This window comes from Otolemur garnettii, unplaced genomic scaffold, assembly GCF_000181295.1.
Source record: "Otolemur garnettii isolate 467f Iridium unplaced genomic scaffold, OtoGar3 scaffold00009, whole genome shotgun sequence".
In the NCBI taxonomy this organism is placed as follows: Eukaryota; Metazoa; Chordata; class Mammalia; order Primates; family Galagidae; genus Otolemur; species Otolemur garnettii.
Genome location: NW_003852404.1, coordinates 4,501,809 through 4,526,788, shown reverse-complemented (window position 1 = coordinate 4,526,788; position 24,980 = coordinate 4,501,809). Strand labels below are relative to the sequence as shown.

General features: G+C 52.8%; 1 protein-coding gene across 1 annotated transcript in view; it reads right to left on the bottom strand.

Moving 5' to 3' along the window:
- Nucleotides 1-24,281, bottom strand: part of KIF17 (kinesin family member 17) — a 43,995-nt gene extending 19,714 nt beyond the window's left edge. Inside the window, exons 1-7 of the mRNA XM_012801465.1 lie at nt 24,051-24,281; nt 18,141-18,287; nt 17,074-17,175; nt 13,857-14,046; nt 10,271-10,723; nt 5,888-5,997; nt 175-322 (exon numbers count right to left, since the gene is read on the bottom strand). Of these exons, the coding sequence (XP_012656919.1) occupies nt 175-322; nt 5,888-5,997; nt 10,271-10,723; nt 13,857-14,046; nt 17,074-17,175; nt 18,141-18,287; nt 24,051-24,281 (1,381 nt within the window). The remainder of the gene's footprint in view (nt 1-174; nt 323-5,887; nt 5,998-10,270; nt 10,724-13,856; nt 14,047-17,073; nt 17,176-18,140; nt 18,288-24,050) is intronic.
- Between the last annotated feature and the right edge of the window lie 699 nt (nt 24,282-24,980).

Genomic DNA, 24,980 nt, shown 5'->3' with positions numbered 1-24,980 from the left:
TTGCTGTGAGCTGTGATGTCACTGCACTCTACTGAGGGTGACATAGTGAGACTCTGTCTCAAAAAAAAAAAAACAAAAAACTGAGCCTCGTGCCTAGAGAGCACTGTGGGCGTGCAGCTCCCAGGGAGAAGGAAAAGAGGATGGGGTCCCCCCCACAGCCCTGCTGGCGCACACCTGTCTCCTTCCTCAGATTCTCTTCCAGTGTGGACAGCTTGACGTCGTAGGAGTTGCGCATGGCAGTGATGTCCTCCTCTAGCCTGGCCCGAGACTCCTGCTCGGCCTGGTAGTCGGCCTTCAGCCTGGCCAAGCGCTCTTCGTATTCCTGGGGGCAGGCAGGGCCAGAGGGGAGGTGGCCTGTTACCACCATTTTGAAACACAACTTTCAGAATTCCTGTTTTGCTATTCAGACAATACAGAACGTGCAAGCCGGCCCAAAGAATCCAGGCACGTGACACTGTGACAGTTACTTCCCAATAAGGACCCTTCTGAGCTGTCCTCTACGCATTTTTAACAGGCCCATAATACACGTATTTGTCTATTTTTTTCTACACAACAATCCACCATGAACACCTTTCCGCATCTTTAAATGCCTTCCTACTCAATGCTTCTCAACCCATCAATGACAATTTTTCCCATCGCTTTTCTCTCCGTCACCCCTAGTTCTTGTCCCCACAGCCTCCTGCCTGGCTGCCACTCGCCTTCCGGATCCTGCCCCAACCTCCCCACACAGCCACCACCGTATGCCCATCACACCAGGTTTTGCCCCTGCTCAGAGCCATCAACCCACCCACGTTCACGGGAAAAATCTAAGCAGCTCAATTTGACCTGAGTCCGTACACGATCTGGCCCCGTCTGCCCCTTGAAAACACTTGAGGTCACTGATCCCTTGCAAATCCTGGCCATGCCCCTTCCTCCTGCCTCAGACCCTTGCTTATGGCCTCAGCTTAGTGACACCCCCTTAGAGAGGCCTTCCCTGACCATACTCGGAAGACCCTCTGCCACGCTCCCTATTCCTTCTTAGCACACTTTCTGAGCTTCCATTACTCTCTTTATTGTGTGTGTGTGTGTGAATTTTTTGTTTTGTTTTGTTTTATTTCGTTTTGAGACAGTCTCACTTTGTTGACCTCAGTAGAGTGCTGTGGCGTCACAGCTCACAGCAACCTCAAACTCTTGGGCTTTAGGGATTCTCTTGCCTCAACCTCCCATGTAGCTGAGATTACAGGCACCAGCTACAATGCCTGGCTATTCTCTATTTTTTTTCTTAGAGATGAGGTCTGGCTCTGGTTCAGGCTGGTCTCCAACTCACAGGCTCAGGCAATCCACCCGCCTCAGCCTCCCAGAGTGCTAAGATTATAGGCATGAGCCACCATGCCCAGCCTAAATTTTTTTGTTTGTTTGTTTTATTTTTTATTTTGTTTATTGAAACAGAGTCTCACTTTGTTGCCCTCGTAGAGTGCTATGACGTCATAGCTCACAGCAACCTCCAACTCCTGGGCTCAAGTGATTCTCTTGCCTCAGCCTCCCTGTTCGCTGGAACTACGAGCACCCACCACAATGCCCGGCTATTTTTTTGTTTGTTTTAGCAGGCTCAGGTCAGGTTCGAACCCACCAGCCCCAGTGCGTGTGGCCAGAGCCCTAACCACTAAGCTATTGGCGCCCAGCCTGAATTTTTGTTTTTTAAGACAGGCTCTTGCTTTGTCACCCAGGCTGGAGTGCAGAGGAACAATCATAGCTGAGTTTACAGCCTCGAACTCAAGTGATTCTTCTGCCTCAGCCTCCCATGTAGCTGGAACTATAGCCACATGTCACCATGCTGGGCTAATTTTTGTATTTACTGTAGAGACAGGGGTCTCATTATACTGCTCAGGCTGGTCTTTTTTTTTTTTTTGAGACAGAGTCTCAAGCTGTCACCCTGGGTAGAGTGCCGTAGCGTCACAGCTCACAGCACTCTCAAACTCTTGGGCTTAAACAATTCTTTTGCCTCAGCCTCCCAAGTAGGTGGGACTACAGGCACCCACCACAGTGCCTGGCTATTTTTTGTTGTTGTTGTTGCAGTTGTCATTGTTGTTTTAACTGGCTCTGGCTGGGCTCAAACTCGCCAACCTCAGTGTATGTGGCTGGCACCCTATCCACTGAGTAACAGGCACCGCCCACCCAGACTGGTCTTGACATAGGCATGAATGATACTCCCGCCTTGACTTCCCGGGGCACTGGGATTACAGGTGTGAGCCACGGCAGCTGGGTTTGTTTTCACTGAAGTACAGGACACAGGCTGGGAAATGTCACCTTGAGATATACCCCTCTCCCCAGAGAATGTCCCTTCCCATATTCTGGAATGTTCTGTGGCCCTCAGCCTGCCTTGGAACCACTCTTGCCAGCAGCCTCTCCAAATCCACTGCTGACCGCCCCTCTGTGGTAGAGAATTTTCTCTTTTTCTTAGAGACATTTCTCTTGCCTCTTCAGGCCTCAGCCCACCCACCTGTGCCCTAGCAACACCTGGCTGGAAACACACAGGACTGAAGCCCTGACCACTAAGTTCATAAACTCACCCTAGAAAAAGTGCTCTATACCTCATCGCTGACTATCACTAGGGTCACCTGCGAGGTACTCCCCTTGGGGAGCTATGCACCAACACCAGTACCTCGTTCACCCTCCAAAGCAATTTTGGAACTATTTTTCTGGACTATCAGCACTGTCATTGTATTACCTTAGATGTCCTAAATGTCATCAAAATGTCTTCCTTTGGCGGTGCCCATGGCTCAAAGGAGTAGGGCGCCGGCCCCATATGCCAGAGGTAGCATGTTCAAACCCAGCCCCAGCCAAAAACTGCAAAAAAAAAAAAAAAAAAAAAAAAAAAAAAAAAAAAAAAAAAGTCTTCCTTTTGGGCAGCACCTGTGGCTCAAGAAGTAGGGCACTGGCCCCATATGTTCAAATCCAGCCCTGGCTTAAAAAATGCAAAAAAAAAAAGTCTTCCTTTCAATATTTCGTTTATCTTCGGGTAATGAAAAAAGTCATTGGGAGCCACATTAGGTGAATAGGGAGGGTGTTCCAATACATTCATTTATTTGTCCACTGGCTAAAAACTCCCTCACAGACAGTGCCATGTGAGTTGGTGCATTGTTGTGATGTAAGAGCCATGAGTTGTTGGCCAAGATTTCCAGTTAAGATTTTCCTATTTCTCCTTCAATCAGTCAGAGTAATGTAAAACAAACACAAAAGATTTTCCTGTTTCTCCACTGATGTGTACTCAGTCTCCTATGCTTCTCAGAGTCAGCCAGTGATTCAACAAAGTTTTACAATTCAACAAAGTTTTACAATGTTTTCATCAGCTCTGCTCGTTACTGGCTACCCTGACCTCTCTCCTTCAGTGATGCTTTGTCTCCCCTCAGGAAAACATTTAATCCATATGTACACTGCTCTTTTCTTCATGGCATTATCCCTGTAAACTTGGACTAACATGTGCCTGATTTCACTTCCACTCTTGCCAAGTTTAACAAATTTATGAATGTTGGTTCATTGCTCTAACTCAAGCTCTGACATTCTCAGGACGGTGCACAAAAACGTGCACCAACAAGAATGAACACCATTCAGCAAGACACCACGACACACTGACACAAATACAGCTCTGAGACACTGATATGCCAAGGTTATGAAGCCTTACTGAGCTGTCTGTAGAGTGCTACCAAGGTTAGTGCACGGTGACAAGTTTGCAAACTTAACGGGCAGGCCTTGAACACACATGTACGCGCAAACACACATATGAACAGCACCGACTTCCACTTCCACTCTTAAACGTGGGACAACAAATCCCAGGCGGGCTTCTGAGTGGCCGAGCACACCTCCCCAGGCCTCCCCTCTCCTCTGTCTCCATGACCCTCCATTCCCCCAGAGCAGTAGGAGCCCCTTACCTTCCTGCAGTTCTGCCTAGTGCACCCCCACTCCTGTGACAGCAGATGAGCCATCCAACACCAAGCTACCCGACTTGCTTCCAACACCCCACCCCATCTCCCTCCTATGCCCGACCTCTCCTGCTGTGCTGGAGCCTTCCTGACAGTCCACAAGACATGCTCTGTTACTTCTGATATTTCAAATAAGAAGACCCTTCCTCGGCCCCGCCTGCCTCTCTAGCTCCAGTGCCCAGTGCCCAGCAGGTACTCAGGGTCTGCCTGTTCAGGCTTAAATGGGGGCTAGATTGCTGACCCAGACCCCTGACTCCTGCTTAACATACGACAGGCAGTGATGAGGAGAAGCCCTTCACTTCATCCCCTTACAGCCTGTGTCAAGTGGCAGGGCAGTGCCCTGATGCCCATTCTGTAGATGGGAGAGGCTCAGAGAGCGTGAACAGCTGAACAGCCTGCCCAAGGTCATGAGGCCATCAGGATGTCCATGTAGGGTGTGAAAGGTGGATGGGCCCTAGGAATCTTCTGGTCCAAATCCCCCCAGGAGACTGGAGACTGAAGCCCAGAGTCACCTTGAGCAGATTCCTGGCCCACGCCCTCTCCGCCACACAGAAGGCCTCCTCCCTGGCCCTGAATGGTTCTAAGATGGAAAGGAAAGCAGAGTCCCAGGCACACAGCAGGTGCTCAATAAATAGGAGCAGCATGAGAAAGGACAAATGGGAGGGAGGTGGGAGGCAGACAGCCTCGACTCTTCCTTTAAATGTGGCTCACAGGAAAACCCCTGGGGTTTCTTGGAGTCTTGGTGGTGGCGCCATCAGACACTACTAAGTGGAGGAGGCAGCGACCCCACCCCCAAATGGCTACATCTCCCAGGGGCTTGCCAGGAACAATGGGTCTTCTCCCTGGCGACCACTAGGAGGCAGCAGTGGTCTGGCTGCCTGACAGGGAGCAGCCGCCACCTGCCTGGGCTTCCCTTAGAAGAAGCTTCCAGTCCAGCTCCTGCAGCGTCCCTTCCCTGCCCTCCCCCTGGATACTGCGTAGTTCTATGCATATGTCCAGCTCCAAAGAGTGATGGCCTTCATTTCCAGGAGCCCATGCTCAGACATCCCCCAAAGCCCCATCCTTGCCAGCTCCTCCCCGGGAGCCAGGCCCAAGTTCCAGACAGGGACCTGATACCGGACCTGCCCCAGGCCAGCAGCTGAAAAGACTGGAGCTCCCAGAGCCTCCAGAGGACAGAATGGGGTCCCATTTAGCCTCTCCCCAAACAGCAGAAGCCTCTGCCTGTCATCGGGGACTCTGATAGATTTCTCACAACCCTCCAGCCCTTACCAGTCTGCCCTAGAGGCAGGGCCCGGTCCCCAACACCTGACAAGGACTTCCAGGGCCTAAGGGCTGGTCCCAAGTGAGGTCAGAGTTGAGTGGCAGGGCCCAGCTACAGATATATCCCAGCCCCGGATGAGTTGTCCCTGGCTGGCATTAGATCACCATCAGGAAAAGCCAGTGCGCTAAAGGGACTGTCAAATGTCAAACTCCATCACATGCTCAGGTCTCAGAACGCGGCCTTCAAGTGGTAGAGACTTCAGGAAACCAACAGAGGCATGGATGGAGGTGAAGCCGGGACCCAGGGGGCTCTGCGTTTGCACAGGCTATTCCCATCGCCAGGGACACCCATCAGCCTTCAGCCGCCCCTTCTTTCAGTACCAAGGACAGACCATGCTCCTGAAGATGCCCCCATTCCCCTCTTTATTCTCCCCACGTGACACTGACAAGGCACTGCCAGCAGCCTAGAGGCAAGAGCCCAAACCTGGCCCAGAGTAACCCTGGGCAAGTCATGGCATCTGTTCGAGCCTCTGCTTTCTCTGATACGAGAGAGGGTCTGCAGCCCCAACCCCAAGGTAACAGGGTGAAGGTAGAGTAGCACTGTACTGGAGCCAGCACCTCCTCAGCCCTTCATCCTAAGGGGCCCCAGCTGCCCGCTCCGGTCTCACCTCTCGGATCAGCTGCTTCTCGGCCTCTGTGTCTTGTTGGATCACAGGTGGGGGCAACAGCTTCTCCTCAACCTGGGCAGGACTTGGGGGCCCCTGGCTGTCCAGCAGAGCTAGTACCGAAACAGACACAAACAACCAAGACCAGAGTGTACAGGAACTGAGCAGAATCTCTAGCAAGATAACTATGTGGTCATTCAGGAAAGATTCTAAAGGACCAGATTTATTTCAAACAGGTCTCGGTGGAAAATGCTCAGACAGTCATCCAAGACAGCCCCCCCCCCCATGTTCTAAACACTGAGAATGCAACCCTGAACAAAGAAAACTCCATGCCCACGTTGTGTTTTCCACTGGGGGAGAAAAGCAAACAAAATAAACAAGCAAAATGCCTAACATAAGGCGATGTGTACTAAGTAGAAAAAGAAAGCAGGGCGGAAGCAGACAAAAGCACTGCAATTAAACAGTGAGTTAAAGACCTCAGAGTCACGGTGACAGCAGGGGAGAGAGGTGGTAGGGATCTCAGGGAGGAGGCTGCTAGATTGACAACAGTGAGTGCAAAGGCCCCGGGGCAGGTATGAGGTTCAGAGAAGGGTGGAGAGAGATAAAGACCAGACTGGGAGGGCTGTGGAGCCTCCCAGTGCGGCATGGGTTTTTATTCTGGGTCAAATAAGGCCATTGTCAGGTGTATGCAGGGCAGTAACAGGACAGGAGAATGCGCTGCGGGAGGCCTGTTAGGCAGACCTGTAGTAACTCAGGGGACAGACACTGGTGGCCCAGATAGCAGCAGATGGCCTCTAGCCACATTTTAAGGTAGGGACAACAGGATCTGCTGACAGCTGGGATGTGGATTTGAGAGAAAGTGAGAAGCCACGGATGACCCCACCATTTCTGGTTTGAAGGTCTGGAAGGACTGAGCTGCCATCAGCAGTGTGGGGGTGGCTGCAAGGCTGGCAGATTTAGGGGCCCATCAAGAGCGGCGTGTGGGATGTGTTGAATTCGAAGCGCTTATTAGATGCTGAATATTCAAGTCTAGAATTCAGAAGACATGTTTTTTTTTAATCTCCAATATTTTATGATGTTTTGTCATCTTAGGGGACTTGCTGGCCAGGAAGAGATTGCCCCTCCCAGGGCTAATTCCTGGAGATATTATACAACTGTCCATAAATCCATTCTTCTTCTTCTTCTTCTTTTTTTTTTTTTTGAAATAAAGTCTCATTCTGCTGCCCTAGGCTAGAGTGCCATGGGATCACAGCTCACAGCAACCCTAAACTCCTGGGCTCAAGCAATCCTCTTATGTCAGCCTCTCCCAAGTATCTGGGACTATAGGCCTGCACCACCATACCTGGCTAAATTTTCTATTTTAGTAAAGAAAGGGTCTTGGTCTTCCCCAGGCTAGTCTGGAATTCTTGAGCTCAGGCAATATACCTACCTTGGCCTCTCAGAGTGCTAGGATTACAGGCGTGAACCACCATGCCTGGCCCATAAGTCCATTTTTTTTTAGACAGAGTTTCATTTATTAATCCTTGGTAGAGTGCCATGGCATCACAGCTCACAGCAACCTCAAACTCCTTGGGCTTAGGCGATTCTCTTGCCTCAGCCTCTCTGAGTAGCTGGAACTACCAACATCCGCCACAACGCCTGGCTATTTTTTTGTTGCAGTTTGGCCAGGGCTGGGTTTGAACTCACCACCCTCGGCATATGGGGCCGGCGCCTTACCCACTGAGCCACAGGTACACCCCTATAAGTCCATTTTTGACATAAAAACCAACTAACCCCAAGTCCGCACCCCCAGCCACCTCCTAATCTAATCTTTCAAACACCAAGCCAGGATTGCCTCTGCCTGAACAAACCAGGGCCAGGCACCAGACAACCAGGACTAGCCTATAGGCTACAGAGTCCACTGGGATTATTCCAACTAGCCAGTCCCAACCTGTGTCCCGGGCCTCACTGTACCTTTCCCAGGGCTTCCCCTCCCTCCTGCTGCCTTGGCCTTGGCCTTGGCCCCGGCCCCATGTGCCGTGCCCTGCCTCCCATTTCTAGGGAACCTATAACATTAAACTTTCTTTTCAATGGCAGTGACCTCCCTGTGTTGTCACTTGGTCACGTTTATAAATTGAGACCTAGACACAAATTGCATGGCCAGGCTGGGGGTCTACATCAAGTGCAGAGGTGGTGACTGACACCAGGAGGCCAGATGAAAACCCCTTAGCAGCAAGTGTAGAGAGAGGAGAGGACAGAGGCCCAGCCCAGTGGCGGAGAAGGACCAGGTGGAGAGGTGGGAGGACCACAACATAGGGTGTCTGAGAAGCAAGTGTTTCAAGAAGGGAGGGGTCACCTGAGCCACCTGACACCAAGATGCCAAGGTGAGGCCTGCCTGAGGACTGCTTGCTGGCTGAACAGGGGGCAGCCATCAATGCCAAGGGCAATGCCAGTGGGGGGGGTCTGCCCAGGTAGGGACAAGAGAGAGGGAAGAATGATTGGGACCAGGGAAGTGGGCAGATGCTTCAAGTTCTGCTAAAAGGAAGAAAGAACTATGCCAGTTCCAGGGGGGAATCCAGGCTGAGGGGGCACCATCCCACAGTGAGCACTGAGTGGGCAAAGCTTTGGCTTAGACACACGCGGTCTCAAGTCAGAGCAGCAGGAACTGTCTGTCTCTGCACCAGGCCTCACACAGAGCCTAGGTGGGTCTCCTCACTGCCTCAAGGCAAACACAAGTGTCATCACAATCTCCAGCTCCCAGGGGAAGGGATTGAGGCTCACAGGGGCTGTGTCACCTACCCAAGAAGCAAGGAGGTGAACGGGCTATTGACCACACAGCTCTCAGCTCTCTCCCCAGCGCTGCCCCAACGGGTTCAGCCTGCTGAGCTCCAACCTCCTCATTCCAGGAGAGGGGACACTAACAGCTCTCCCTGGGAGCAGCACCTCCCTTGACCCCTCTTCCTGGTACCCCTCACCACTCCTGCCTGCCTTGCCCCTTAACCATCTGGGAGCTGAGCAGGGCTGGGGCAGGGAGCAGGAGAAGAGGAGGAAGGCAGATAGCCAATATGGAGCCCCTTGTCGTGGTGGCCAAGGCCACCTCTCTCTGCCCCAGCCCCTGCCTGGAATCTCCCACCACCCCTAGACCCCAGGCAGCCAACAGAAGGATCTGTAGTTCCCCAAATGTACTGCAGAATTTGTGCATCTTTGTATACACTGGCCACTCTCAAACTAACAGGGAAAATTCTCCCCCACCAAGACTCAGCTCAATCACTGCCTCCTCTGGGAAGCCCTCACTGACTGACGATGCCTTACCCCAAGAGACCTGGCTATGCACGCCTTTCTGCCCTGTTCAGCTGTCTGCCCTAGAGTGTGTCTTGCTGAGAGTGATGGTCTGCTGGAGTGTCCTTCTCCCCCAGGCAGTTAAGTACCCCATGAGGCAGACGCTGGGTCTGATTCATCTCTGTGTCCCCAGTACTCGGCATGGGCCCACACACAGAGGACGTACTCAGTGGCCTGGGATGGATGGATGGGTGGGCGAGTGGAAAGACAGATACGAGATGATGAGAGTGAATGAATGGGTAGATGCAGGGATGATAGGGTGGATGGGATGTGTGGTTAGCATGGGTGAATGGATGAGAGATTACATGGATAGAAAGGTGAGAGGGTGGATGGAAGGAAGGATGGGAGGATGGGTGAGTCTTTGGATGATGACTGAATGGACAGGAGGAGGAGTGGATGACAGATGGATGGATGGGTAGACGGATAAATAATGGTGTGGGTAGGCAGGCAGGTAGGTAGATGAAAAGGTAGAAGGGTGAATGCGTAGTTGGGTGGGGGGTACAGAATGGAGGGACAGGGAGGAAGGTGGGTGGGAGGTGAATGAATGGACAGAGGGACCCAAGCTCTTTTGTGCCCCCTTCCTCAAAAGATTCAGAGATAAGCAAATCTTAGAGTCCCTGTGTTCCAAAGACCCTGCGGGCCTGTGCTCCAGCTAAAGATTTCCACCTGCCTGATGACAGCCAAATAAATGCCTGGGTGTGAGAGCCGCAATGACAAGGTGCCTCTCCAGGAGTAGGGGTGGGATGTGGGGGGTGACTCAGCAGCTGCTGAGCAGCTCAGCCTCACCATGCTGCCCCGGGACAGCAGCCAACAGGGTATGACGGATGAGCACAGCGGAGACAGGGAGTGGGTGACAGAGCCCATGAGTGACAGAGCCCGTGGCTGATGGAACAGGCTAGACAGACTGGCCTCCTTCTGGGGCCCTTCACACTCAGATGCCACCTGGGCTGTCCCCAGCCAGGGCTGTTCTAAAGGCAGCTGATGTGAGGTGGAACGGAGGTTCCCCTCATCTCTCAGACGCCTTCCCCCTTGCCAGCCCTCCTGCCACTTGCCGCCCAGCTGTCTTACCTGACAGGCTGCTGGGGCTCATCTGCTGGGCCAGGATAGCCTTGAGCTTCTTGATCTCCTCCTGGTACTCACGAAGGAGCGCGTCCTTAGGGTCCTCGTTGATGTGAGGCTTGTTCCTGATGTTCTTGGCCCGGTTGGCGTAGCGCAGAGTGCTGAGGGTCTCGTCGTAGTTGTTGTCAGCAGGTGACAGGCAGGCCACCATCAGCGTCTTGGTGTTGCCGCCCAGGGAGTCTTGTAGCAGCCGCGTCAGCTTCGAGTCCCGGTACGGGATGTGTTTGCAGCGTCCGTCCACCAATGCCGAGATGACGTTGCCCAGCGCCGACAGCGACAGGTTGATCTTAGTGGCCTCCTTGAGCCGCTCCCCCGTGGCACCCGTCTTGGACTGCCGCTCACTGCCGGCCAGGTCCACCAGGTTCAGCTTTCCCGCACGAAGGTGGTCCTTGCCCCGCTCGTCTGCAGAAAGACCAGGCATTGGTGAGGGCCTCAAGTGAAAAGCCACCAGGCACCACAGCTCACTCTCCCCCACAAGTGCGTCTGGAGCCCCATGGAGCAGGTGCTGTTACTGTGTCCATCTTACAGAAGAGGAAACTGACATTCAGAGAGGGCATGGAACTTCACCTGGTCACACAGCTGCTAACTAGGGTAGCAAGATCAGAGCTGTCTGACTCCAGGAGAAGGGGCTGGGAGTCACAAGTTGTCCTCTGAGTGCAGTGGGACTCCTACAGACCTCCTGTCGGCCAAAGGCAGACAACATGGGGCTACAACTGGATCACCAGGGAGTTGTGTCCTTTAACACAGGAAACATCAGCTTTGGAGACTCCTGCACCCAGTTCCCAGCCCAGTCCTGCCTCCTCCTTGCTGTGTGACATTAGCAGAGCCACACACCTCTCTGATTCTCAATTTCTCACATGAACAAAATGAGACTAACAATAGCTCCTCACAAGGGTATCGGAGGTAAGGTAGCAAATGCAAGCAGCAGTGTGCTCGCTGCAACCTGCCGGCATCACTTCCCAGGCCCCTGACTCTGTGAGGACCCACAGCTCTCCGGAGAGAGGCTGTGAGGACAAACAGGATAGAGTGTCCATTCACTCACCTCTCCCCCACCCTGGCACCCTGTGCCTCCTGCCTCAGTCATTACATTCCTTAAGAGATAAATGACTCCAGTCTGGTCTTTTCCTGCACATGATATCTGGCAGAGCCATCATGCCTCTGTAATCTATTACTGGTATGATTCTGCTTCACTGTAATTTCTGAGTAAGTTTGATACGGTCTTGTACCTACTGAATCTTCATCACCCATATACAAACTGTGGAACACCACATCGGAGCAGTCTGAAATCTGGTCTTGGGCTATGGGCCTCAGTCTATAGCCCTCAGTGAAATTTCTGAATAAATCTAACTTTAGATTAGGCACAGTGGCTCACACCTAATAATATATATATTATTATACATAATCCCAGCACTTTGGGAGGCCAAGGAGGGAGGATCACTTGAGGCCAAGAGTTTGAGGCTAGCCTGAGTAACACAGTGAGACCCTGTCTCTACAAAAAAACTTTTTGTTTCATTTTGTTTTGGTTTTGAGACACAGTCTCACTTTGTTGCCTGTGGTAGAGTGCTATGGGTGTCACAGCTCACAGCAACCTCAATTTTGGGGCTGAAAAGATCCTCTTGCTTCAACTTCCTGGGTAACGGGGACTACAGGTGGCCACCACAACGCCTGGCTAGTTTTTTCTATTTTTAGTAGAGACAGGGTCTCACTCTTACTCAGGCTGGTCTCGAACTCCTGAGCTCAAGTGATCCACCTGCCTCAGCCTCCCAGAGTACCAGGATTACAGGCATGAGCCACCGTGCCCAGCCAGAGCACAGATTTCAATTGTGTTTAGAATTTTCTTAGGAAAAAGGGATCAAAGAAAATATGCTTAAATGTTAATTGTGTTTACTTCCAGAACTATGAGTAATTTTCCCTACCAGTCTCTACTTTCTAAATATCTTTATTGAGCTTTTATTATTTTATAATGAAAACAATAAACATGCAGGTGGCTTCCCCATCCTTCAAATCCTCCTGCAAAGACAAGAGGTGCCCCCCAAACCAAGTCGCTCTCTCATCCTCCCTCCTAGTCAGTCCTCAGCTGCCCCAGTCCCTGCACCTCCCCCAGCCACATCACTGAGGCTGTGTCCACACTGACCGCCCCATATCAACACCCCCTGGGACTCTCAGACAGACCACTCCACACCCAGGGCACCAGGGGCAAAGCCAGTGTGGCAGAAGTTCCCTGGGTCAGGATCTGGCCTGACGCTGCTTCCTGCTCCTCTGCTCTTTGGAGTTCTAGCCAGGATGGACCATAAACTTGGAGGCGGCTGCAGTGTTAATGGAGAAAACCCAGGTGTCAGGAAAACCTGGGTTTAAGTCCCAGATCTACTGCTTAGTGGTTACAGGGCCTTGACCAAGCAGATCACTACACCTCTCAGAGCCTCAGTTTCCTCTTCTGTAAAATGAGAATTACAATGCCTGTCTCTGTCCTGCTGTGGGGTTTAAATGGAGTGAAGTGGCACAAAAAGCTTAGCTCAGCATCTGCCCATAGATGGTCCAAAAATAAACCCGGGTTTCTTTTCTTCCCCTTCTCTGTCTCAGTAACTCTTCCAGAAAGAAAGAAGGATGAAGTGATCGAACATTATACAGAAAGCAGAGAATCCCAAATGCCTATGTGATACCCACTCTGGGGGCAGAGTCCCGGGACAGAAACCCAGCTCTGACACTTTTTTTTTTTTAGAGACAGCGTCTCACTGTATCACCCTCTGTAGCGTGCTGTAGCGTCACAGCTCACAGCAACCTCCAACTCCTGGGCTCAGGCGATCTCTTGCCTCAGCCCCCCAAGTCACTGGGACTACAGGCGCCCACCACAATGCCCGGCTATTTTTTGTTGCAGTTTGGCCAGGGCTGGGTTCGAACCCACCACCCTCTATATATGGGCCCAGCGCCCTACCTACTGAGCCACAGAAGCCTCCCCACTTTTCTTTTCTTTTTGAGACAGAGTCTCATTATGTCACCCCCAGTAGAGTGCTGTAGTGTCATAGCTCACAGCAACCTCAAACTCTTGGGCCCAAGTGATTCTCCTGCCTCAGACTCCCAAGCAGCTGGGACTATAGGGGCCCGCCACAATGCCGGGCTATCTTTTGTTGCAGTTGTCATTGTTGTTTAGTTGGCCTGGGCCGGGATCAAACCTGCCACCCCTGGTGCATGTGACTGGCACTGTAACCACTGTGCTACAAGCCCTGAGCCTCTGACACTTTTCTATCGTGTGACCTCAATTTCCTCATCTGTAAAATGGAGATGATATCAGTACCTGTCTCATGGGGTGGCTGGAAGGAGTGCATGTAAACTGCTTGGCACATAGTAAGTGCTTGGTGTCAGCTACCGTCTGATAGCTGTCGTTGGAAACATAGTTCTGAGCACTGTGTGGCCCCCTTGTGTCTCCCCCAGCAGTTGGAGCACCCTCTTCCCACTTTTCAACAGGGTCTTGAGGCTCCACCAGGTGAGGCGTCTTGGCTAGCAGGAGCCCCTCTTTGCCCTCAGCCACCCCGCGTACCCACAGCATAGATCTCGATGCTGATGGTGAAGATGGAGTGGGAGCGCGAGGAGTCCTTGTTCATCAGTGTGTAGCCCACCGAGCGGTTCTTCCAGCCTGTCTCCATGATGCGCTCACACTGGGCCACGCTGTGCACCGTGTGCATGGATAGCCCCTTCACGTACACGCCCTTCTCCGGATGCTCCTTCAGCTGTGGGTAGGACAGCAGGTCAGGGGCAGAGCCTCCCGCCTCCAAGAGGTGGGCCCAGGGGTCCCCAAGGACCCTGAGGAAAGGGCCCAACCCAGACCACCCCTGCCCTCCTACAGCACAGGCTGGCACTTCAAACACACTGTAGCAGGGAAGGAGTTCACCCCAGATGGAGCCCGCTTCAAGCCTACCCCTGCCTCCTACTGGTCCTGGGACCTGAGGTCAGTGACTTAACCTGAGCCTCAGTTTCTACATCTGTAAAATGGGTATGAGATTCCTAGCTCCTAGGGATATGGTGAGGATTCAATGAAATAAGGCACATAACAATGCTTAGCATGGTGCCTGACACATGATAAGTGCCCAGTAAATACCACCTGCTGTTACTGCTGTCAGTGCTATTATTATAAAGGTGGTTTCAGTCTGTAAGCTACAGACGCCTGGGGCTGACCCTGTGGTCACCCCAGGGCCCTCAGTGCTGTCTCCTTTGCCCTGTTGACATGGCCCCTGATCGCCTCTCTTCTGCCACTCCAGGGCAACAGGAATGTCCACAGACCCTCAGACCATGGCAAGTGAATAGCCATTTGCTACCCAGGACTCCTGTAGGCTGGCAGCACTCAGTGTGATGGTGGAGAGTAAATTAATTTATCTGACTGCTCCCTGCTGGCTTTCCAGGCAGCCAAGTTGTTTTGTTGCTGACACAGAGCTGTGAAACGCAATATTTTTCAAGTGTGAGAGTAAATGAAACCACTCTGGCAAGAGCAGAATGAATGAGGACAAAAGGCATTTGTCTGCCAAATGGAAGGCTCAGGTGCTTTGCTCTGGGCAGCCTCAGGGATCCCAGGTGGGGTTGGGCCCTGCTGTGGAGAAGGGGGCAGGTGCAGGCTGGTCCTGTCGGCCAAAGTGTGAAGTGGACTAATAGCCAGACTCAGCCCTGAGACTGGGCTTCACAGAAGGGATGAATAACAGAAGCACAGAAAGGTTAAGTGACTTGCTGAAGGTCACACAGCTGTTAGTGGGGTCCTAGGCAAGGGAAGGCTGGAGCATCCTGCATCCTGAAGCTGGAAATGACAAAGGCCAATGACCTTGAGTTAGGTGGTGGCTATGAGCACAGAGCCCCAAGGACAGAAGCAGCCCCCCAAAAAAACTTCCCATGGCTTGAGGCCCTGCCTATTTGGCACAGTAGGCTGAGGTGATTGAACCAAGCTCTTGGGCTGGAAATCTAAAATTCTGTCACTTGCTAGTTGGAGAAATCAGTTTGCCTCCCTAGGCTTTAATTTCCTCTTCTGTAAAATGGAGATAGTAAGTCCCATTTCTGCAAGACTATTAAAAGGATTAAGAAGAGAATGGATCAGGCAGCGCCTGTGGTTCAGTGGGTAGGGCGCAGGCCCCATATACCGAGCGTGGCAGGTTCAAACCCCACCCCGACCAAACTGCAACAACAAAAAAATAGCCAGGCATTCTGGCGGGCACCTGTAGTCCCAGCTACCTGGGAGGCTGAGGCAAGAGAATCGCTTAAGCCCAGGAGTTGGAGGTTGCTGTGAGCTGTGACGTTACAGCACTTTACTGAGGGTGATAAAGTGAGACTCTGTCTCAAAAAAAAAGAAGAGAATGGATCTAAAAGAGAATTCTGGGGGTACTTGGTGGGGCCTCAGTGAACCAGGTCATAAAGAGGGGGAGGATGCCATCTTCAGGGACCTCAGGAGACAGCTCAGCTTTCCCCCAAAGGGGCTCCCACGGCTCTATTTTCAGGCCCAAGAAGATTCTCCCCTGCCCCTGGTGAAGCCCCCAGGGCTTCTTCTCCCACACATTACCAACCCCACCTCAATGCCTGGGGAGGCGCTGAGTCACATCCCCAGCTGCTCCCACCTGCACGCACCACCTCCTTGGTGACTGCTTATCTGTGGCTGCTGCAGAGACCAGAGCCCCGTCACCATGGCAACCAGCTGGGATGGAGAGGGGCACACAGGCATGCACACATCCTTGGCTGCCTTGGGGAAGGAGGCTCTGGACACTACCTGAACATAGGGTAGGAAGAGCCCACAACACGGGGCTGGGTTCCAGGGTGGTAGTTTGTAGTGGCTGTGGGAAGGGCGTAACTCTGCTTCCCCAAATCTCTTGCTGGCCTTAGCAGATTTAATAAGCTCTAATTATAGCCATTATCAGGCCCTGTGCTGAGCCCAAGTTAAGAGCTTGTGCTGTGGAGCCTGGCTCCCTGTGTTCAAATCCCATCTCCACTCTTTACTGTGTGCCCATGGGCCGGTCTTACTTAGCCACCTCAAGCCTCAGTTTCTTCATCTGTTACAAGGATGAGACCAGTACCTCCTCCTAAGGCTGCTGGGAGGTTTGCACAAAAAGCCCACTATACATTGTCCACAAAGGGAATGTCAAAAGCCAGGGGCCCAATGCAGGTGTTTCATGAGCATATCTGTCGCTGAGGCTGTCAAGGTAGCCTGGCTCACCTGGCCTGAGGCCCATGGCTCGGGGCACTGAATGCCCTCAGCTGCCAGTCTGAGGCCCCTCTAGCCAGTGAATGCCCTTGGCTGCCAGCCTGAGACCCCTCTGGCCTGGACACTGAGGGTTTCTAGGATCCAGGGTAGTGAGGAGGACAGGAAGGAGAGCACCTGCTGCCCTGGGGCAGGTTGGCAGAAGTTTTGCAAGGGGGCAGAGGATCCACCTCCACAGCGGAGACAATACTCTAGGCCTGCCCCCTCCCCCTATTTCCATGCCTAGGAAATGTCTGTGACTCAGCTGCGCTAGGAGAGGAGACTAGAGAAAGACTGCCTTCTCCTAGGTGGGTGGCCAGAGGTTTCTGCATAAAAAAGGCAAAGCAAGGGGTGAGGGGTGACGTGGCAGGTGCCTGTAGTCCCAGATGCTCAGAAGGTTGACCCAGGAGGATCCCATGAGCCCAGGAATTCAAGACCAGCCTGGGCAATACAGCAAGACCTTGTCTACAAAAAGAAGTACCCAGCCTCACCTGATCCCACCCTCCCCACTACCAGCCCCACCTGCCCACACTGGGTCTGCACCCACCTCCAGCTTCTGCTTGGTGTCAGTCCCCAGCAGGTCACGGACATCTTCATTGTAGATCTCCAGGTAGGAGGCTCGGACCAGGAACTTGGTATTCTCTGCACACTGCAGGGTCACACAGAGAGAACCAGGACACCTGAGTGCCAAGCCCACCCGCTGCCAGGTCTGCCCCTGGGACCTGAGCCCTCTGTAGCCAGGACATCTTAAGAGGAGAGGGGATGTCAAGGTAAGAGCTGCCCTCCTGGCAAGCTCTCCCCCGCCTCCACTCTCCAACTTGGCGGACCCTCAGCCCTCTCCCAGTCCTCATCATTTGTCTAATGCTCTGTCTGTAAGCCTCAAGGGAAAGGAAATAGAGACCTTCCCCTATTCAGATAGAAAAACAAAGGCCACAGGTAAGGTCTGGACCAAGTACTGGCTCTAGGATGGTCCCTAGCAGCTTTCCCAGCCTCTAGATGCTCCCTCCTGTGGACTAATACAGTGAGTGCTGGGCATGGGTCCACTGGGCTGTGCAGCTGGCCAGGGCTGCAGGCCCCACTCTGCCATTTCCCAGGGGCAGGACTTTGCACGCCACCATGCAGAATCACCAGGGCGATTCTCACCTGCAGCCTGCACACTGAGATGGATTCAGAACTCTGTCTTAACCCAGCCCATAAGGGCTCTAACACCTCAGCGTTCCATGTTGAAAATGGGGACAAACACTACCTCCTGGGTCAGTCTGGGGATTCAAGGAGATAATTATGCAAAGGGTTTCACACAAGCCTTGGTCCACAGCAATTGTCTGATAAAAGGGGGAAGTGATGATGATTATAAGCACTTCCTGGCCCAGTGCTCAGGATGGCCATATCCCTGAGAAATGAAAAATGACAGGAGGAAACCATGGAACTGGTAAATAGAATTTTCTCAGTTTTGTTTTTTTCCCACCACCTTTTCAGAATCCAGAGCCTTCTCCATTAGTCCCTGCTAAATCAAGCCAGGCTCTGATTGGGTCCCATGTCCATGACATAGCTCAGACATGCTCTGGGGACCATTTGTGGCTCTAACTCTGCCCCTGCCCTCTGTAAGACCCATACCTGGACGCTCTCAAAAACGTGCTCGAAAGCCCTGGGGATGATGCCTCTCTGGCAGGGGGGGTCCGGCAGGCCCTGCATGGTGAAGGACTTCCCGCTGCCCGTCTGGCCGTAGGCAAAGATGGTGCCATTGTAGCCCTCGGTGACACCCTGCATGAGAGGAAGCCAGAATTCACTTCTGAGCACAGGGGGCTGGGGGCCAGGCCTCTAAACTCTCAGAGTCTCATAGAGATGAATAAGGCACAGCTCTGTCTTCAAGGAGTTATCTAGAGCGGGGAGGAGACCGTCTCTATGGGGAGGCAGCACTTGCACTGGGGAGTCCAGCCCCCTGGGTTCACATCCTGCCTCCACCCATGACTGACTGTACCTGTCAGTGGCCCTGCTTAGGCATATTAAGTCTCAGTTTCCTCATCTGTTTTTTTTTTTTTTTTGAGACAGAGTCTCACTATGTTGTCCTCGTAGAGTGTGGTGGCGTCATAGCTCACAGCAATCTCAAACTCCAGAGCTTAAGCGGTTCTCTTGCCTCAGCCTCCCATGTAGCTGGGACTACAGGCACCCACCACAACACCCAGCTATTTTTTTGTTGCAGTTGTCATTGTTGTTTAGCAGGCCCGGGTCGGGCTCAAACTGGCCAGCCTCGGTGTATGTGGCTGGTGCCCTAGCTGCTGAGCTACAGGTGCCAAGCCTCCTCATCTTTTTTTATTTTTTATTTTTTTTTGAGACAGAGTCTCAAGCTGTCACCCTGGAGTGTTGTGGCACCACAGCTCACAGCAACCTCCAACTCTTGGGCTCAAGCGATTCTCTTGCCTCAGTTCCCAAGTAGCTAGAACTACAGGCACTGCCACACTACCCAGCCATTTTTCCGTTGCACTTTTCATTGTTGTTTGGTAGGGCTGGGCTGGATTTGAACCCGCCAGCTCTGGTGTACGTGGCTGGTGTTCTAGCCACTGAGCTACAGTTTCTTCATCTTTAATAAAGAAAAAGAACAGCATTCCCCACAAAGGCTGCACGAGGTTGACCTAAGGATTATTTCATGCATTAACACCTGAAAGGCCAGCATACAGAGGTGCTCCTTCAATGCCTGCCTGGAACACAGGGACACTGACACACATATAAGCAATTCTCATGGTGACAGAGGTGTGTGTGATGACAGAAGTCCAGGCAGTATGCAAGGGGACGGAAAGAACAGAAGGGGAAACAGGGCAGCATGGAAGAACCAGGCTAAGCTTTCTGTACAGCAAAGACCAGGAAGAAAAGGGGGAGCTAAAAGGGTGACTTGGATTTTGACAGGTGACAGGAAGAGGAAGGCATTGTAGGCCAAGGGGACAACTTGAGTAAAGCTTCAGAGGTGAGATGTGGAGAGTAGGTGGAACTCAACAGCTCACTGCAACATCAGACTCCTGGGCTCAAGTGATCCTCCTGAGATCTGGGACTATAGGCACCTGCCAGAACTCTTGGCTGATTTTTGTATTTTTGGTAGATGTGGGGTCTCACTATGTTGCTCAGTCTGACCTCAAGCAATCCTCCTACCTCAGCCTCCCAAAGTGCTGGGATTACAAGCACTAGCCACTGTGGGGTTTTCTGTTTGTTTTTTTGAGACAGAGTCCCACTCTGTCACCCTTGGTAGAGTACTATGGTGTCATAGCTCACAGCAACCTCAAACTCTTGAGCTTGAGTAATCCTCTTGCCTCAGCCTCCCCAGTAGCTGGGACTACAGGTGTGCACCACAACATCTGGCTAGTTTTCCTATTTTTTTTTAGTAGAGAGGGGGTCTTGTCCTTTCTCAGGCTGGTTTGTGAGCTCCTGAGTTCAGGTGATACAACCATCTCAGCCTCCCAGAGCGCTGGGATTATAGGCATGAGCCACTGCGCCCAGCCAACTGTGTTTCATTTTAATTGTTGAAACTTTGGCATCCAAACCAAGATGTGCTATCAGTATAAAATACATACCAGATTTCAAAGACTTAGTATGAAGAAAGTAAAATACTTCCTTAATAATGACAATATGCTGACATATAGTAATAATATGTATTATTATATTTTTTTGAAAATGACAATATTTTGGATCTATTGGGCTAAATAAAATATATCATTAAAATTAGTTTTACCTGTTTCCTTTGACTTCTTAAAATGTGGCTGCTACAAAAACTAAACTTACACGTGTGGCTCATGTTGTATTTGTCTTGGAAAATATTGCTTTAGAACTGTGCCTTCCACACTGTACCCGACTGTATTAATGTACACAGCGATGATTTAATAATAAAATAAAATTAAAAAGAACTGTGCCTTCCAATATGGCAGCCACTGGTCCTATGTGGTTATTTAAATGTAAGCCAATTAAAGTTAAATAAAATTAAAATTCATTTCCTTAGTAGCACTAGCCCTATCTTGAGTGCCCACTTGCCACCTAATTGGACAGCATGGATACAGACCGTGTTCATTGTCACTGAAAGTACTATAGGACAGGGCTGCTCTGGAGTTAAGGAGAAAGTACTTTTTACGTGCACTTCTAAAGCAAAACAAAGATATCCCAAAAGTCTCCATCAGTTGAGGCCTCCAGATGCCAAGGGGACAAGCACACGCACGGAGCAGGCCCTAAATGCCCTGCCCTCTGTACCTCCACCCTGGGCTCTGCCATATCCCCTTGTACTAGGATTCCCTGAACAGTTTTCATGAAGTCAATGTTAATGGACTCTTAAATTTGGTGTCATCCTCAGCAATAATTCCCAGGACATTGCACTCTAGATTGGATATGCTAATGGTTTTTTTTGACTCTACATTAAAATAAGCACATAATTATTGAAATTAAAATAAAAAACATTCCAGCCTGAGCAAGACAAGATCCCATCTCTACTGAATATAGAAAAACCAGCTGGGCTGCGTAGTGGGCGCCTGTAGTCCCAGCTACTCCGGAGGCTGAGGCAAGGGGATGGCTTGAGCCCAAGAGTTTGAGACGGCTTTGGGCTATGATGCCACAGCACTCTACCAAGGTGACAAAGTGAGACTGTCTCAAAAAATAAATAAAAAAGTAAAAAAGATCTGTTCTAAATTACCACATGTCCTCTTTCTGCCCCTCCCAAATGGTTCATCCAGGGACATCTATGTCTTCTCTGGCCTCTACTGCATGGCTATCTCTGGAAGTCACCCCCAGATCCCCAGCCTAAACAGGGGGCTGGGTCATCAGAGGCGACTCTGAGTCCACAAGTTACAAAGGGGACAGGAAGAGAGACATCCCAGCCGCTAGCCATGAGGAACCTTCAGACCAGGCACAGGCTGGGTGTGGGGAGAGGAACTTGAGGCAGGGTGAGCTGAGCCAGCCATAGGGCAGGTCTGGAGTGGACACACCCAGAAGAGCAGAAAAGCTCACCCAGTGAGTGACAAGAGAAGATGAGGAGCAGAGGCGTAAGGAGTGGAGAAAAAAAAGGACAGGACAGAAAAGAGCAGTCCGCAGGGCTTGGGGCTTTGAACAGTGGGACTTGAGGAAGGTCCTGGGCAGGAGGTTGTTCTGGGGCCCCAAGTCACTGGCTGGAGTGCCCAGGAAGCCAGGGCAGAGCTCAGCAGGGCAGAGACACAAATACCCGGCCCTACGGTGCTGCTAGTCCCTGCTCAGCAGCAGCCTGAGCTCTGCTTTGCATGTTGCTCCTTTAACAGGGGGCAGCAGATGGGGGGACATAGGAACTGGGCTCCAGAAATCAGAACTGTCCCTAATTTGCACTGTGACTCTCTAGGCCTCTGCTTTCCCCATCAGGAGTGATGACTCCAGCTCTTCTGGTGAACATCAAATGTTGTATGGGTTCTCTAGGGCCCTTTCTTCCACTTCTCTGCCTACTTCCTCTTAATCCTTTAGATCTCAGCTGAGACCTCACCTCTTCCAGAAAGTCCTCCCTGCACTCCCCTTCATTCCAAGTGGAGGCTGGCTAGCCTTCCCTAGCCTGCCCAGGCTCTCCTCCCTCCTATCACACTGGATCTAACAATTAGCTTTGTTAACAATTAGCTTCTCCACCTGACCCTGAGCTCTTGGCAGGCACAGGCATACCTCCTTTACTGGCACTCCCCACGCTGGGATGGGGCCTGAGAGGACGATGCTGTTTAGTTACTTAGCTAAATGAATGAACATATCATGTGAGTTTGAGGCTCTGTGGATTGTCCAAAGGCGAGTGTCTGACAGAGAATCCCAAACCCCCGTGGACTTCAGTAGAGGATGGGGAGCTAGAAGGGAGGATCTGACAGGGTGTCCCTGCATCTCGCTCTGGGCTGGAGCCTCCTGGGACACTGATAAAAGAGGTTTGTTTGGGGACTACTTCCAGGATAAAGAGGGGGCCGAGAATCTACCCCACAAACAAGGCCGAAGCCCCTGGAAGAGGCAAGGCCAAGGAAGAACAAAGCCTCCAGATCTCTGGACCCTGGCATGAGGGACAGAGGTGTTCAGGGGGACCCAGGGACAGAGCTAGGGTAGGCTGTGGAAATCCTCAGGGAGGCCAACCTGGACTCTGTGGGCGCAGTGGTCTTTTAGAAGGTAGAATGAGCTGTATAGGGAAGAGTGAGCTCCCATCAGTGGAGACACACAAGCAAGGGGGACACTTAAGGACCTGATGAAGGGGGGCTGGATCAGATGACCCTTTAGAGTCCTTCCAGCCTGAGAGTCAAGGCCAGCAGAGGGACAACTGGCTATCCCCAGAGCCTAGGGCTGTCTCCTGAGGAGAGCTGTACTGACTTCCCTGGGTCCTGACCACTGGGAAGCAAGCATTTCCCAAACTGTTCCTTTTTTTTTTTTTTTTGAGACAGAGCCTCAAGCTATCCCCCTGGGCAGAGTGCCATGGCATCACAGCTCACAACAACCTCCAACTCCTGGGCTCAAGCGAGTCTCCTGCCTCAGCCTCCCAAGTAGCTGGGACTACAGGCGCCCGCCACAACGCCTGGCCATTTTTCGGTTGCAGCCATCATTGTTGTTTGGCGGGCCCGGGCTGGGGATTCGAACCCGCCACCTTAGGTGTATGTGGCTGGCGCCTTAGCCGCTTGAGCCACAGGCGCTGAGCCAACTGTTCCTTTTTTTCATGGGACAGCTCAGATTTGCTAAACAGCAGTGGGGAGATGATGGTAGAAAGGAATGAGCCCCTGGCCGGAGAGGAGGTGGCATTCCAGTCCCACCTCTGCCAGAAGCTTGGGCAAGTCTCTCTGCTCTGGGCCTCAGTCTCCCCACAAGCCCCTGTCATGAAGCGGCCTAGGGTGAACAAGAGCCCTCTAAAGTGAGAAACTGTTGTTTCTTCCCTGGTCCTCAAACACTGAGAAGGAAGAGGGTAATTCAGACCAAAGAGAAAGGGCTTCCATTCCTCCAAGACAGAGGCCAGGCCAGCGGCCACTCTGCAGACGCAGATAGGTGAGGCCTTTCCTCCCTAAGCAGTCGGCTTGTACTGGCCAGCGCCCCAGGAGTCCCAAGGGAGGATGAGGGGGATCTAGGGGGAGGCTGCTGGAGTGCAGGGCTTGGGGAGGGGAGGGGAGGGAAGCGGAAGCCACAGGTGAGGGCAGGAAGGAGGAGGGAGGGGGCTCTGGGGAGGGAAGAGGGGGCTGGGAAAATGGCTGGAGCTTTCAGGATCCTGAAGGTGTCGGGTGAGGGTGGAGGGTGAGTGGTCCTAGGGGATAGAGTTCTTTTGGGAAAAGGTCTGGAAGGAACAGGGTGTGAAGTTCAGCTGTGGCTTTGGGGACAGTGGAGACCCAGACGCGACGCTGTAGGCAGGCTTCAGCCGTCTCCTGCCTGGACTGACGTCTTCAGACCAACCTGTTGCTGTGCTGTCCACCTGCGCCCCTCCAGAGGGCCTTCTCACCAGGCTTGGGGGCAGCGCTGACCCTTCAGGACCCTCAGGTGGCCCTAGCCCTTCCCTGTCAGTCTCTAAGGCGGCCTGCCAGGCGCCCTCACCTCCACCAGCGGGTAAGCGATCTCGTTGTAGATCTGCTCGGTGACGTGGTCCACGTAGTAGGCGCCGTCAAAGGTGAACTGCTTGGGGGGCTCGTCGGCGGCGCCCGGGTTCTGGATGAAGCACTGGCCTCTCGCGGAGTCCACGGTCACCACTGTCTGGCAGTGCAGCTCTCGCTCCCGGTGGTTCATGGGGCGGCAGCGCACCACCACCTTCACCGACTCCGAGGCCATGACGCCGCGGCCGGGACCCCGTGCGCCCCGGCAGCCGACCACCCGGCGGGTAACCTCCGGCCGCCAGGGCCAAGGGACGCGGCCAGCGCCTGCAGAGGGGGCGGGGCCTCGCGGCGGGGGCGGGGCCGCGGCAGGGGATGGGACTCGTCCGGGGGGGCGCCCGGACGAGAGGAAGGGGGCCGGGTGGGAGTCGCAGGACCAGAACGGGAGCCGCCGCCGCCTCCCGCGCCCGGGCTCGCCCGTTCCTGAGACCCGGCCCGGGCGGGGAAGTGGGGGATCCGCGCTGCAAGCGCTGCCGCAGGACCCGAGCCCCGAAGCCTCCGCAGCCACCGGCTCGCACGCACGTCTCCGTGGCGTTCGCGGTTGCTAGGCAACGCCCGCGGCGTCACAGGAGGCAGCTGCCGCGAACGCCGCGTGTTCTCCGCCAGGCCTGAGGTTCACCAGCCCTCACTCGGGGCTGCCTGCGGGAAGCACCCGCGCGGGTTGGAAAGGGAGCTTTCTCATCCTTTATCTTCGCCGGTCCTCACAGGCCAGGTTCAGAGGAGTTAAGCAACTTGCCCCGCGTTGCTCAGATAAGATGGGAGCCCAGATTTGACTCTACCTTGGGGCTAGAGAGATTCAAAAGGGGAGGCTTCCTGCAGGGGTTAGAGACCCACTGAGAAAAGCGAGAAGGACTTTGCTGTCCTTTATCCACAGCCC